Here is a 14,985-nt window from a genome sequence, read left to right on the forward strand (position 1 = left end):
TTTAGATAAGGGAATTGAGGCCAAACAGTGAAGTCTGATGGTGTCAAGGGCTATGTTTTTTCTTCCGCACGCCTGGCCCCGTGCATAGCCACCAGGCAGAGGGAACCAGCCGGGCTATGGCCCCCCAGGGAAGGCCCAGAGGACAAATGAGCAGATTCAGAGAGGCCCAAGACCCATGGCCCCCAGAGACGAGTGGGTGGCAGTGCATGTACCAGCTGTGTGATGGAAGAAATTGGAAGGTTGGCTCTGGGGCCACTGGGCCCCCCACTGCTGCAGACACTACCATTTCCTGGGCCCCATTTTCCCCTTGCATCTTGCTGTGGCCTCTAGAGCACCACCCCCTCTGCCAGAGGGTCCTTGGCAGCCCCACAGCGCCTGCCAGGAGCCATATACCTCCAGCTTGAGCAGAGTCTAAGCAAGCACAGGAAAATACAACACATGTGAAAGCCGTAGACCCCAAGCCAGGGTGGGGGGTGGAGAATGCCTGGCTCCAGTGTCATCTGGTGATGTCTGACATGTGTTGGGTTGTTTGCGAACCTGCTGCTCCAGCAGCTCGCCTCACAGGGGCTTTGCTTTCTGGGTGCATTTTAAATCAAGCTGAGCCACGGCCCCCTTGGCACACGTGGAGATCGCCCCTCCACCCAACCCACCAACTAGTCAGAACATGATCTTGTGAGAAGGAAGAGGCCTCCCCACCAGGGAGACAGTGGCCCCTCTCGTCCCTTTCCGCATTTGCTGAAGTCGTTTCCTTGGCTGTCCGCCGGGACCTGAGAGGACAGCAGGCCCAGGTCCTCCGTCCTGGCTCTGCTCTGTGTCTGGTCACCCCGCACTCAGGCCTTACGTGCCTCCGGCTGGGCCCCCATCACCTGGCCCTCCCTCCCCTGGCAGCTATCCTTGCCTGCCCAGACTTCCCTTCCAGCTGGCCCCACTCCTTTTCCCAAAGGTGATCCAGGTTGCCAAAAGGAATTCAACAGCAAGGCGTCTGTCCACTCTCTCAGCCCCCACGTGAAGCCAGGAGCTCACTCTGTAGCCCAGCAGAGGATTAAAAAATGCCTTTGTATTCAGGGCAGATGTTAGAGGCTGGCAGCCCAAATCCAGCCCACTGGTGTATTTTGTCTGGCCCATGACTGTGTGCGTGATGCTTTGAATAGACATGTAAGCATCAGGAGAGTGCATGTAAAAATCTGAATTCCAGAAGGCCTAGCAGCAGTGGTCGAGGTCTTATGCCTAGAGATGGGCCAGAGTGCTCCAGTTTACCACAGCCTCTCGCCTGCCCCTGTCGTACCACTGCCCTTCTCTCTCCTGCCATTTGCCTCTGCCCCTTACTGAACCCTGACGTCTGCTCTCTGAGTGTTACGTGTCTCTTAGCCTGCTGGACATATGAAGCAGTAGATGCTCAGAGAAGATGAGGGAAAAGCTCAGGGTCCCCACTCCGAGTGTGCTATGAGCGGGTGTCTCCTGGACTCCTGCCCAGGCCTCTTGATAGTCCCTCACTTGACATCGCTGTGTCCACAGCAGCCTGATTCTGGGGCCCAAGGTCTGTGCAGAAATTGGACCCCGGGCCCTCCCTCGCGAGCAGTCGACGGCGCCAGGCCCCCCCGCAGTGCTCAGCTGAGAGGAGCCACCAGGGAATCCAAGGGGAAGTGCAGGCATGACCGGGCTCGCCTCGCACGGATGACACAGCCCCGGCAAGCAGCTGCCCTGGGCAGAGAGAAGGCTGCCCGTCATCTCCTGCAGTGCACGCTGGGTGCATTCCTGCTGGCCCGTGAACCTGCCGTCTCACCCGCTGGAACAAAGTTGATCTGGTGCCCTCAGCAGGATGGGCCCAGCTTCCCCGGGTGAGTCAGGCACCTTCACCGGCCTTGACTGCACACCAGACTCTCCAGAGCTTCTCACAATCCCATTAGGGCCTCATGGTGAACTTGCAAGGGCAACTGTCATCATCTCTATCTCAAGGATGAGGAAACTGAGTCTGAGGGATCAGACCAGGTCCCCAGGACTCCCCCCTGGCTTCAGGGCCTGTTGCCTCCCTGGCTTGGTGCCCCAGGATAACCCGACAGGCTCCAACTGCTGCCACACTGAACTTGACCTCATTCAGCCTCTTCACAACAAATGTAACCAGGGATTGGATTGCTGGGGGAGGGGGCTGAGGGTAGAGAAGGGGCAACATGGAGTCTGGTAGGAGCACCATCAGGAACAAGGGTTTTAGAAGAGGATAAAGAATTACTGAGTTTCTAGCTTGGGCATCCCACGGGGCTGACAGTTCAGCATGGAGAGTACCCAGATATGGGGCGGACATAGACGTGAGATGGTGGGATGGAAGGGCTGCCAGGTACGCAGGTCTGGGGCCAAGAGTAGATGTAGCCAAAAGAATAGTTATAGGAAGGAACATGTGCATTGAAGGAGGGTAAGGAGGGCATGAAGATCAAGAGGAAACTGCAGCGTTGGGGAGGACCAACTTGCTTGAAGCTCACCAAAACCCAAACCAGTTCAGAAAAAAAAGGAGATTATCTCCCAAAGATAGGAAGTGCCAGTGTGGTTGCATCCAGGGCTCAGGTGCTGCCTCTCCCTCCTTGTTCTCCAGCCTACCCTTCCCCTTCCAGCCACAGGATGCCCCTGCACATAGCTCCAGACCTCCTTTCCTGGAGTTCAATCCAAAGTCCTGGGTCAGTTTCTCCTTGGACTAGCGTGGTCCTATGTCCATCTTGGGGCCAATCACATGGCAGTCCAGAGGCAGGGAAGGGCTGCCTGATTGGCAGGTCCTGCAGGATACACCCCTCCTAGAGGGATGGCAGGATCAGATGGACAGTGTTGGTGAGCATGGGAGACATGAAGGAGAACAGAGCCCACAGAGAGCTGGGGACCCCAAGGTCAGGGTTTTGGGGCCTTGGAGGAGGCATCCTGGGTTTGGCAATCAGGACATGCCCATTGGCTTTTGTCTGAGCGATTGAGCTATCCCCAGTAGTGACTGTGGGTGTGTGAGTGCCCCTTTGGAGGCCAGAGTCATGCCCACCCTCCCTTCCTTCCAGGGATGAGTACACCAGTCTCCTCGCCGCAGCACCGTCCAGCTGGTGTCAGCCCGCTGTCCCTGAGTTCGGAGGCACGGCGGCAGCAGGCCCAGCAGCAGGTGTCACCCACCCTCTCCCCGCTGTCACCCATAACTCAGGTGCGAGGGTAAGGTGGGGTGGGGGTGGCCTGGCTCTGCCCCTCTACAAGGCCTGCTCCTTCCTGGGGGCCGCAGAAGCATGCTGCCATTTTTGACTTTTTGTCACCTTTTCAAACATATGGGAAATGCATCGATCAGTGGCCTGGAATCCCCTGTGCTGTCATGGACAGGTTGGATGTTAGCTCGTGCCATGTGAGTGCGCAGTCTCATTATAGTACTTTTTTCTTTAGGATCTAGTTGAAATTTTCCAAAATAAAATTTGAGAGAGTTTTTGTTTTTCAATTTACTGTAATTTTGTTTCATCATCTTTTTTTTTTGGTAGCTCTGTGAGTATAGGAATTAGTCTGCTCTAGGTCACACAGCAAGCTGGTATACAATTGTTCATAGTAATATACTCTCTCTTAATACTTTTATTTCTGTAAAGTCAATAGTAACATTCCCACTTTCATTTCTGATTTCAGTAATTTGATTCTTCTCTTGTTTACTTAGTTGAAGCTTATAGAACAAGTTAGGAGGCATTCCCTTCTCTTGTTTTCTGGAAGAGTTTGAGAAGCATTGGTGTTAATTCTTTAAGTGTTTGGTAGAATCCTTGAGTGAAGCAACCCAGGTCCAAGTTTTTATCTTCACTGGGAGGTTTTTGATTACTGATTCAGCCTCCTTACTTGATACAGGTCTACTCAAGATTTTCTATTTCTTCATGGGTCACTTTTGGTAGGGTGTGTGTGTTTCTAGGAATTTGTCCATTTTGTCTTTTTTTTTTTTTTAAATCGCTGACATAACATTTTTGCTGTTTGTTTCTTAATGTAACCTCGATGGCATCATCCACTTATAATAAAATTAAGTCATTCCTTCATACCTTCTAATGCCCGTCTGGGCCTGGTTTCCCTTCTTACCTCTGTCTGCTTGTACAGTGATCTTGTTTAGCTCAGGATCTAGAGAGAGCCATTTGGTTCCTGGGAGCTGTGTCATCAGTCTCTCCATCTGTGACCCCTGCCCCTTCTCCCCACCCCCAGTCTAAAAGGCCTCTTTTCCCTTTCTGGAAAGTCCTTTTTGATCACTAACTATTCACTACTTATTAGAGGCTGGGCATCTGCTAAGTGTTTACATCCCATAGCTCCCTGGCATGTCCCACCTCCCTCACAGGGCAAGAGTCCCACTTGCCTCAAGGACTGTCCACACAGACTCATGACCATTGAAAACTTCCCCTGGTTATTTTCCTCTTTCCAACTCCAAAAAGGCCTGACCTGGTTATCACTGAGTGGCCACACCAGTGCCTTCATCATCTTCACCCTCTCTAACCTCCCTAGGTGGGCCAGGCTGTGAGTTGGTAGTGGGGGGTCCCTTTCCCTCCAGGACTCCAGAGTGGCTAAGGAGTATGGTGCTTGGTGCCTGCCCTCTGTGGAAACTCCAGCTCAGAGAAGTCAGGGACCTCCTGAGCCTGAGTCAATACAGAGGGTAGCACCCACCTCTCAGTATGTGGCAAGGGTGAAAGAAAGGCTGGTTGAGTGTAGGGTTCAGCCAGCTGGATTAGATGCCCAGCTCCTGTCTAGCTACAGCCCGACCCCCATGACCCTGGGCCAGGCCTCCTCTAGGCCTGCACTTCCCAGGTCTAGGGTGACTGCTGAGCTTGCCAGGCTTTAGGGACCCCAGGGATCAGGTGCTCATGGCCCAGCTTCCAGTGCTGAGCACTCCTCTGCCTGACACCCTCTTCTCCCCACAGGCCGTGGCCATGGACGCTCTGTCTCTGGAGCAGCAGCTGCCCTATGCCTTCTTCACCCAGGCAGGCTCCCAGCAGCCGCCCCCACCGCAGCCCCAGCCCCCACCACCTCCGCCACCCGCATCCCAGCAGCAGTCAGCCCACCGCCCCATGCCCGCAGGTGCCTGTTGGCCTCCCCTCAGGTGGCCCCCTGATGCCAAGCAACAGCCTGACGCGGGGGCCCCAGCTGCCCCCACTCTCGGTCACGGTACCATCCTCTCTCCCCCAGTCCCCCCCAGACAACCCAGGCCAGCCGCCGATGGGGATCGACATCACCTCGGTAAGCCCAGGATGGGGTCTGCGGGGCCTGACCGGAGGGTCATGCATGAGGAGCCCGGGGCTGTGGGAGGCCACATTGGATGCCCAGGGCCCAAGGACAGTTGGGTGCCCAGCTACATCTGCAGCTGTCTTAGGCTCTACTTGGAGGACAACTTGCCAGGGTTTGGGGCTAAAGCAGACACTGCTGGGAGCTGGGTGTCCAGAGAAGTTTCTGCCTGGAATCTTCAAGCCGAGATTTCACCTCATGTATGCATGGGGAAACTGAGGCACAAGCGAAGTTCAGTGCCCCAAATTTCACCCAAGATGGTCCACCCATGTCTGGCTGCCCAGCCCTCCCCCGTGGCCCTTCATGCCTCCCTTCTGCCCTTTCCATCTAAAAACGGGCTTCCCTGGAGGCAGTGAGAGTACAGCTCTCAGAGCCTGGAGGATGGGCTTCTGGGAGCCAGAGGGATGGAGGTGAACTTGGAGGGGAGGAAGAGATGCAGCACAGTGTCTGGGCCAGGGGCTATAGCTCAGACTTTGGAGCCCAGGGGGACTGCAGCTCAGATCATAGGACGCCCTTTTCTAGGGTGGGAGACTGTGGCTCAGATCATAGGACCCCCTGTCTAAGCCAGGAGCTGCAGCTTAGATTATAGGATGGAATCCCCTGCCTGGGCCAAGGGCTGCAACTCAGATTATGAGATCCCCTGCATAGGTCCAGGGAGCCGTATAGTTCAGACCATGGGTTCTCCCCCCGTTCTGGGCTGGGCTCAGGGTAATGGGTGCTAGGTTCTTACCTCTGCAATCCCAAAGCTTCCTGATTGTTCAGACATTGACCCTGGTGAACCTGGTAGGAAAGAAGCAGTTATAGCTATCTTTGGCTACATCCAGAGGAATGGAGACCCACGTTTGAGACATAGCAAGCCTTCTCCACTTGGCCCTCATTTGCCATCTGCAGGATAAATGCCATCAGAACATCACGTGCTCTGCAAAGAACAGGCCCCTCTGAGCTGGTAGTATGGTCAGTGACCTAATAGTAGAGACACATGTTTCTTAGCTTCTCCAATCCCTCAGAGGGCAGACCCAGCCCCCTGCATACACCTACACACACAGAGAGAGGAAAGCGCCCAAGCATTTCCTTTGGCAGAAATGTAGCAGATGTGGGGATGGCTCTGACACCAGGACTGGCCTGGATACCCAGTTCCCTGATGTCCTACAGTGGGGCTTGGCTGTGGAGCCAGGCAGACGTTGAGGGCATGAGTGTATGGGCCAGGCGCACAGACAGTTCCTCCCCAGACTCCCAGGTCAGAGCATGTATCACTCAGCACCCCACACCCCCAGGGACTGCTGGCTCTCTTCGGGGCACAAGCAGCCTCTTCCAGAGTTTCTGCAGACTTAGCAAAAAGAAGGTCCCTCTAGACCAAATGACCATGCTGGTACCACCCATACCCTGCTAATTGAGCCCCCATGCCTTACCCAACTTCAACCCCTAAACCTCTGAAAACACCACTGAGGAAATGGGGGAGACCAAGCACTTTGGAGCCCTGGGCTGGCTGTCCAGGCCTCCATGAACAATAGGCTTAGAGAGGGCGGGCAGCTTGTCTGGAGGCACGCAGCAGGTCCTGGCCGGCCTGGGACCAAATCAAGGTCTAAATACAGGTCTTGGCCCAGCCTATCGTAACCCCAAGAGGCCCAGCAAGAAGCCAGGGCTCTCTGCCTTTCAGCAAGGAGGTGGCTGCTCCTCTGAGGTCTCTGGATAGCATGACCCCAACAAGCTTGTTCCAAGCAATGCCACTGATAGTGACTGGTGCTGGAAACCCTGCAGTGTGCCCCAGCTGGCTTTCGTTGTCAATGCCACCACCTTGAGGCAGGTGGGATGTGCCAGGGCACAGACTTGGAGTTCAGAGAGTTGGGGACCCACCTAGAGTCAGGAGCAAAAGGTAGCACCTGCCTTCCCAGCCCTAGGCCCTCCCTGCTTGTGTGTGTGGGGGTGTGTGTGTGTGTGTGTGTGTGTGTGTGTGTGTGTGCATGGCTGTGTGCACATGTATGTAGTGTGGGTGCTGTGAAGCCTACCAAGTCAAGGCAGACCCCTCCCTCATTTTCCCATAGTCCTGTAGGGCAACTCTGTGACACTGGGATTCAGGCTCTTTGACCGCAGCCCCCACACCTGGGAGCTGGGTTTTGAGGCAGGTCCCTACAAGGGCCCAGGCTCTGGCAGGGCTCAGGGGCCCACACCTCCTGTAGGCGCCCCAGGTCTTCTGTTCACCAAGGAATTGGGGTCTGTGAGGGAGGGGGCTCAGCAGGGAGCCGGGCTGGGGCCTCCGAGTCCTGACCTGTCTGTCGTCGCAGGCCCCGGCTCTGCAGCAGTACCGCACTAGTGCTGGCTCCCCGGCGAACCAGTCTCCCACCTCACCCGTCTCCAATCAAGGCTTCTCCCCTGGGAGCTCCCCACAAGTAAGGGACGCCGCCACCCCATGCTCCAGCCTTGCTTTGCACCCCTGTGCCCCTGCCCACCTGCCCACCATCTGTACCTCATGCCTCAGTTCATCCCATCTTGTCTACTCTACAGGGTGGGGAGGAGAAGGCACTACCCCTTGTCCCTGCTGCGCCTTTGTGGTCTGCACAAGGCCCCAGCTGAGGGTGGTGGACTCCTCACTTGTGTTGTTGATCTCTGTGTTGGCCACACCCCAGCTCTTTGTCCAGTGGCTGGGGACACTCCGCATGCAGCTCAGACATGCATCCAGCAGCCTCTGCACATGTCTCTACCTGCATCCGCCCTGAGGCTTGGCACCTGGGGCTTTTAGAAGTGGCAGGTGCTCCCCTTGCTTTGGTGGGGATCTGATTCCTCAGCCCCTTTTCCTCCACCCCATAGGAAGGCGCATCCCCCAGGAAGCTTCCCTGAGCAGCGCTACAGCCTTTGGGGTCCTTGTTTCCCTCCCACAGATGAGATGGAGGCTGACCCCAGGCAGAAGGCTGGGTTTGACCACGGGTTTTCCCCTGACATCCAGCACAACTGGGCCTCGATATTTTAATACACATGTACACACCCCATTCAGGTTCCTCAGAGTTCCTCTCAGCATGGCTTGGCCATGGCCACGTTTCATCCAGATGATTTCATCAGAGGAGAAGGAGTACCCACAAAGTTGACATCCAGGCCCAAAACCTCTCAGTCCAACAGCAGAGCCTCCCCAAGGCCCCCATCCCTCCATCTCCAAAATGTCACCAAGCTAAGAAATCCCTAGGAGCCCCTGCAGTGCCTTGGGCCCTGAGGCCTCATTCTCGGCCAAGTGGAAGTAGGATTCTCCTTTGCATAGATCAGGGAGCAGAGCCACCCCTCTAGGTAGGACCTGGCAGGAATGACATCAGGCTCCCTTGTCTCATGGGATGTACCCCACTGTCCCCAACTCCAGCTTTTAGATGTTCACCCTGAGCTCAGCCCTGTGTTAGGACAGTGGGTGTCTGCTCAGGGAGGACCTGAAACTCTGTCTACTTCAGGAGGAGCTCTCCCAGGGTGCTTCCTCCACCACCCACAGCTGCCGGGAGTTTTGCTGAGACCATCAGGGTATGGCCTCCTGCTCCATAGGCAGGTGGGGAGAGTGGCAGTAAGCTCAGTACAGGCTGGGGGTTAGCCTGGTGTCTGCATGCTCTCAGCCCATCCATGCCTGCTCTGAGCTCTCCTGGCTCCCTGGAAGTGTCTGATTTTGTCATGTGGTGCCGTGGGATGCAGGGGACTGGAGAAGCTGGTCCAGGCAGGGGAAGCTGTAGAAGGAGCCCAGATGGGCAGCCCTGCTTGGGGCTGGTGACTTGAGTAACATTTCTCTAATTCAAGGCAGGACAGGAGTTTTACGGTCGAGCAGATTTCTCTCAGAAGAGATTTGTCTGAACCAAATTGTTCAGGTAAAATAGAGAGAAATAAGGGAGCCGGGAAGAGAGCATGTTCCTGTCTCATCAAGCCCATGTCTGTGTGTCAGTCCATGTGTCCATTGTGTGCTGGTGAGGGATGCAAGCTGCTCACTCAGGTGTGAGGACGGGGCCATCAGGCTGTCTGACCCTAACCAGACGCACCATCTTAGAGAGGCAAGAGGCTTGTTCAGAGGCAAATGGTGCTGGATAGAGGGCAGACCTGACTTCCCACTACAGGTTGGGTCCTTTAGGATGCACCCATCAGCCCCATGGGCCCGGGCCTCCCCATGCCCACAGGCCAAGCCAGTATCTCCCCTAGACACGTGGGGCAGCAGGGACCCCACCTGACCTCTAGCAGGTGTCCTGGGCCTTAGGCTACTAGAATTCTGTCCCATGTGCTGCCTCCCCTTTCCATTCTGAGCAGACCTTTCTGGCAAACCTTCATGGCATCCTCACAAGAGAAACCATGGCCTGGGGTTTCCTGTGCATGTCAGGACTCTGGGACCAAGGCCACAGGCACAGAAACAGGTGCCCCAGAACAAACTTGCTTCGTCCTTCATGGTCAGACCCAGCCAAAATTTTCAGCCTCCTTTTCCAAACCTGAAGCTGGTGATTTCTAACTCTTCTCTGGTGTTTGAATAGAACATTTGTACCCAAGAGGCTCCCTGCCCGCTGGAGTAGCCATGTGTCCCTTTTTGTTCTCAGGCCACTGACCACCCAGAGCATTCAGTGGTTTTATGGCCAACCCCTGCTTGGGATGGAGGCCTGAGACTCAAGCTTTGGCTGTTATCAGAGTATATGGGGACCTTTCTAGGACAGGGAACTCAGAGGGAGAGGGGTCCAGGGCCTTTGGTCTGTGTAGACATTTGAGAGGATGCATGCAAGGCACACACATCACTTGCCACACCTGAGAATGGCTATGGTGCAGCATCTTCCATGAGCCACCTTGTCCTGCAGAGGAAACAAACTCGGGGTCTGAGGTAGGGATATATCTCCCCAGGCCTGGTGCCTCAGGTACCAGCCTGGCCACACACTGGCCATCCCTCTCTTCCATGCCCTACCAAGCTTCATCCCACCATCCCTGTCAGCAACTCAGGAATGGGCAGGGTTCCTCTTTCTGGCATCTCCACCACCTCTGAGGTTCTGGCCCCCTGCTCCTCTCCCAGGGGCAGCCCCCACCCCTCTGACCTGGCCTGCCCTGAACAAGCAGGAGTGGGGCCGAATGCCTACACATGGGTCCTGGGGTATTAAGCGCAGGCAGCCAGGGGCCAACAGATGGACAGGAGGCTTTCTGTGTGCCTTTCCTGTGTTTGTTCTGTGCCTGTCCTATCCACATGTGTGTGGCCTAATGTCCTGTCCCTAGTCTCCCCAGGGGCCTGACAGGTCAGCAAGTGCTTGTCCTATCCTGAACATTCAGGGCACCACCCTCCTTAGCCTCAGTCACGTGCTTTCCTCTGGGGCCTATCAGATTGGGTTCCTGATCCCCATTTCCCCCTTCCCTCATCTTCTAGTAGAAAGGAGGTTTCCCATACCTGGGCTCAAGGAGAGGCAATGGGAGAAGTTGGGGTGCAGAGGTCCCCCAGGAACAGGTGGTAGAAGCAGTCATCCTGAGATTAGGGGGACACCAGCTTGAGTAGACCCTCCTGGGAGCCCTGAGATAGCTGTTGTCGGCCTACATTGTCCTGAGCATCCTCTAGTAGGTCACAGGGCCCTCCCTGTGGCCTTAACTGGCCTGTGAGAACCCCCTCAACAGTTGCCCCTGCCCCCACCTAGTCTCAGGGACCATGATGACAGCAGCCCTCTCTTCTATCTGCAGCATTCTTCCACCCTGGGCAGCGTGTTTGGGGACTCGTACTATGAGCAGCAGATGGCGGCCAGGCAGGCCAATGCTCTGTCCCACCAGGTGAGCGGGCGCCCGGGCCACAGTGCCCCCAGCAGACGCTCGCCCGGACTCCGCCCTCCCTTGGGCATGAGCTTTGCTCCTGGCCTCCCTTGTCTCCAGGGAGTAGAGTGTGTGGCTGCCTTTGCCTCTGCTGGTGTCTGTGCCCGGTGGCGCAGTGAACACCAGCAAGGATGGACATTGGCTGTCACAGTGGCACTCAGTGCGGGCCATGCATGTGGGTTTGCAGGAGGTCATGCTGGCTCTATGTGGAGGTTGGGTCAGGCGTGCGGGCACAGGAGGGGTTGGCTGCTACTTGGAGCTGGTTTCTCACCCATCCATCCATTTATCCATTCATCCCGCAAGCCCTGTGGGGGTGTGTGCAGGCAGGCCTGGGTGGGTTTGGAGAGGGTGATACCCCAGAGCAGAGTGGCTCATGCAGGCAGCCCTGGGTGAACCAGAGCACGGCACTGGGTATCCTGCAGAGGAGGTAGTCTTGGCAGCCGCAGGAAGTCCAGCCCACAGTAGCCAGGACTAGCAACCAGCCTCATGCCCTGTGTCTCCTCCCAGCTGGAGCAGTTCAACATGATGGAGACGGCCATCAGCTCTAGCAGTCTGTACAGCCCAGGCTCTACACTCAACTACTCGCAGGCAGCCATGATGGGCCTGATGGGCAGCCATGGGAGTCTGCCTGATACACAGCAGCTGGGCTATCCCAGCCACAGCAGTATCCCCAACATCATCCTCACAGGTGAGGCTCTGGGCAAGGATTTTAGTCCTGGTGTCGCCTCGGGGCCTTGCAGCTGAATAGGCTGCAGCCCCAGGGGAGAGGGAATCCCCCCTATCTTGTAGGGTGAGTTGTGACATGACTGTGGGGTCCCTGCCCTTGGTGTGGACCCAAGGAAGCCAATCCCTTCCGCACCCTACAGCCAACCTTGACTAACTGCTGGGCTGTGGACAAGCCAAGGAGACACACATCTGGATCCTAGACCAGGCATCCAGCATCCTGTGCTCAGAGTGAGAGCTAGACATTACTAGGCACTCACCAAATCCCAAAGCTCCTTAACCCCATTAGCTAAGTGTGCAGGGACACTGGTGACCAGGGCAAGGGGTGAGCCCTGACTGGTGGAGTATGTCCTATGCAGCCACCAGAGATGTAACAGCTTTCACATGCTGCAGTAAGTGTCCCCAGGTGTCCTGAGATGTGCATGGCACATGTGAGGAAGGCGCACTCCATCTAGCACAGAACCCACACCTCTGATGCCCTCCCCACCCCCAGCTTCCCCTTGAAGGATCTGGGTTTTATTGAAGAAGGAAGCAGTTTTCTTGTAAGCTGGGTCTGTCATGGGATTGAGGGGGATGCCCCATGCTAGTCCCCATTGATATCTATAGGCTGGAGAGGTCAATGCCCAGATCCCCCCAAGGCCTGGACCCCAAGTACTGACTCAGTGCTTCCTCCCCACCCTGAGGGTGCCTCAAATGCCTGAGGATCAGGCCCTTGTGATGGCCCCAAGGGCCCAGAAAGACCAGGACTTTCCTAATGGTTCCCAGATGGGGAAACTGAGGCCCATGGACTCTCCGCAATTAGAAGAAGGAGCCCAGGTTTGAACCTGGGTCTCTGGGGGTGCCAAGACTTCCTCCAACCCACAGGAAGAGCCCCCAGTACACACAACCCGGCCTGCTTCTCAGACTCCTACACAAGTACCAGTTGGTTGAGTGGACGAGACCCCTGTGAGTCTGGGGCTGGACCTTTCTTTAGGTGGGGCCATCCCGTACACTATGGGGTGTTGAGCAGTATCCCTGGTCTCTACCCATGATGTCAGTAGCACACCCTTCCCCAGTTGTGACAACTGAAAATGTCCCAGATATCACCAGTGTGTGCTGGAGGGTGGACCCTCAGTAACCACCCCTGGGGTGACCCAAGCCCTCTTCTCTGAGCATGGGGGTGGGGAGCCAGGGCTGAGCTGAGATTTGTGCCCCTCTCCTCCCACCCACCAGTGACTGGAGAGTCCCCTCCCAGCCTCTCTAAAGAACTGACCAGCACACTGGCTGGGGTTGGCGATGTCAGCTTCGACTCTGACAGTCAGTTCCCCCTGGATGAACTCAAGATTGATCCCCTTACCCTGGACGGACTGCACATGCTCAACGACCCTGACATGGTCCTGGCTGACCCAGCCACCGAGGACACCTTCCGGATGGACCGTCTGTGAGCGCACGTTCAGCACTCCACCGCCCAGCCCCGGCTCTGTCACCCCGCCGGTCAGTGGTCCCGACGGTGTCTCCCTGAGCCCAGGGACTGCACACTCCATCCCTGCAAACGGCTGAGCTTGTGATTCTGAGCTTGCAATGCCGCCAAGCGCCCCAAACTGTCCCCCAGCTGTTCACCTCCTTTGGGAGGCCGAGTGTTGCCCCCTTGGACCCTCCCTGTGCACACGCTCTCTCACCCCACACTCTGGGCCATGAGCTGTCAGTTCTTTTAAGATGCAGAAAGCGTGTTGGGCAGGGCCGCCAGCCTGGGGGCACTGGGGTCCATGATGCGGTGGGCGGACGTGCATTTTCGACTGTTGTCCAGCTCTCACTGCCTTCCTTCATCCCCAGTCCCCCACCTACCCACCAGCTCCAGCTTATGGTTAGGTAGAAAGCCAGCCCCACCCACCAGAGGGAGAGGGCGCCAGAGAGAGGGGCAGACCCAGCTCGAAATAAACACTATTTTGACTGCTGTCTTTTATATTTCTGAGTGCACAGAAAGCTAGAGCCCTTCCTGTAGGGGTGGTGCAAAGATGTAAACAGAGCAGCTAGATCTTCCTGAGCCCCCTCCCACCTTGCCCACCCCCAGCCAGGACAACAGGGCCTGCTAGGGGACACATGTAGAGGCAGGGATCATTTCTGGGGGTTTTAGAACTTGTTTTCATCTTTCCTTCTCTGTATTGTGGTCACCGTTACTGTTCTTTACAGATGGGTGGGGAGGGGGTAGCCAGGGCATTTTTATTGTGTTTTCGTTTGTTTCTTTTGGTTTGTATTTACATTTTGACTGTAGACGAGTAGCTGACTCCTTCAAGCCAACATTTGCCTGAGAGCATGTTTTTATTCCAGAAATCCTACATTATACATTTTTTAAGGCTAATTGCAAGCAGTCCAGTCTCTGAGCTGTGTCTCTGGCCTCTTAAATCCCAAGTTATCTTAAAACAGAAGGGTCAAGTGGCTGCCTGACCCAGTGAGGGCTAGTTGTGCCAGGCGGAGACTCTGGCAGGAGGTTGGTGGCTGGAAGTGCCTTCGCTCTGGCCATGTAATAGACTCCTGGGAAGGAGCCATTGCTTTTATTAAGGGCCTCCTGAAGATGCCCACTAGTCCTCAGGGAGGGTGCATCCCACACCCTGAGGCTGGCAGCAGCTGTGGCCCCTCTGCTCTGAGATGTCCCGGAGACAAGGCTGTCTTTCACATCCACCCCAAGAACCAGCCAGCACCCTTCCAGCCACCTGTTTTGTAACTCTTCCTGGCAGGGCTGGGTTTGGAGGCAAAGAGCAGCATGCTTTTAGTGGCGGGTTTCCAGGTCCTTCTCGAAGTGCCTCGAGAGGCTGAGGTGACTGTCCTTCTATCTTCCAGGCCCTTCCGGGGCGGCGGGCTGGCTTTATTTTCGGTTGGCTGCTTTAGTAGGGACCTCCATTTCAGTCCCTCCCAAGTTACATCTCCACTTCCTCCTCTACCTGCCTTCGGGCTGACACTTCACACTTCTGCCTGGTGCATTTCTTTGTGGTGTTGTGGCCACCCCTCTGCCTGGGCCTTGGGAGCCCTCACCTCTATGGGAGCCAGATTTGATCCTAGCAACCGTCCCTCCCTCTTGCTTCCCAGCCGGGCTGTTAGCACATGTCCAGTGGCTCAGCAGCCACAAAGGTGAGGAGCCCCTCTTCCTTGGTCACTTGTCCCCACCACCATTGTCTGGGCTGGGGGAATATAGTATTAGTCCGTCCAGCTTCAGGGCCTGTCCTGTCACCATGGTGGAGGCTAGGGGCAGAGATGGGGACT

The 14,985-nt window shown here is 56.1% G+C and overlaps 1 protein-coding gene across 1 annotated transcript in view; it reads left to right on the plus strand.

Annotated features, from left to right (window-relative positions):
* The window catches only part of CRTC1 (CREB regulated transcription coactivator 1), a 53,543-nt gene extending 40,329 nt beyond the window's left edge, over nt 1–13,214 (plus strand). The window contains 7 exon segments of the mRNA XM_039867920.1: nt 3,030–3,166; nt 4,887–5,015; nt 5,017–5,202; nt 7,530–7,634; nt 10,900–10,986; nt 11,533–11,713; nt 12,961–13,214. Of these exon segments, the coding sequence (XP_039723854.1) occupies nt 3,030–3,166; nt 4,887–5,015; nt 5,017–5,202; nt 7,530–7,634; nt 10,900–10,986; nt 11,533–11,713; nt 12,961–13,172 (1,037 nt within the window). The 3' untranslated portion in view covers nt 13,173–13,214.
* The last annotated feature ends 1,771 nt before the right edge of the window (nt 13,215–14,985 follow it).

This window comes from Pteropus medius, unplaced genomic scaffold (assembly GCF_902729225.1).
Source record: "Pteropus medius unplaced genomic scaffold, Ma_sr-lr_union100, whole genome shotgun sequence".
NCBI classification, from domain to species: Eukaryota; Metazoa; Chordata; class Mammalia; order Chiroptera; family Pteropodidae; genus Pteropus; species Pteropus medius.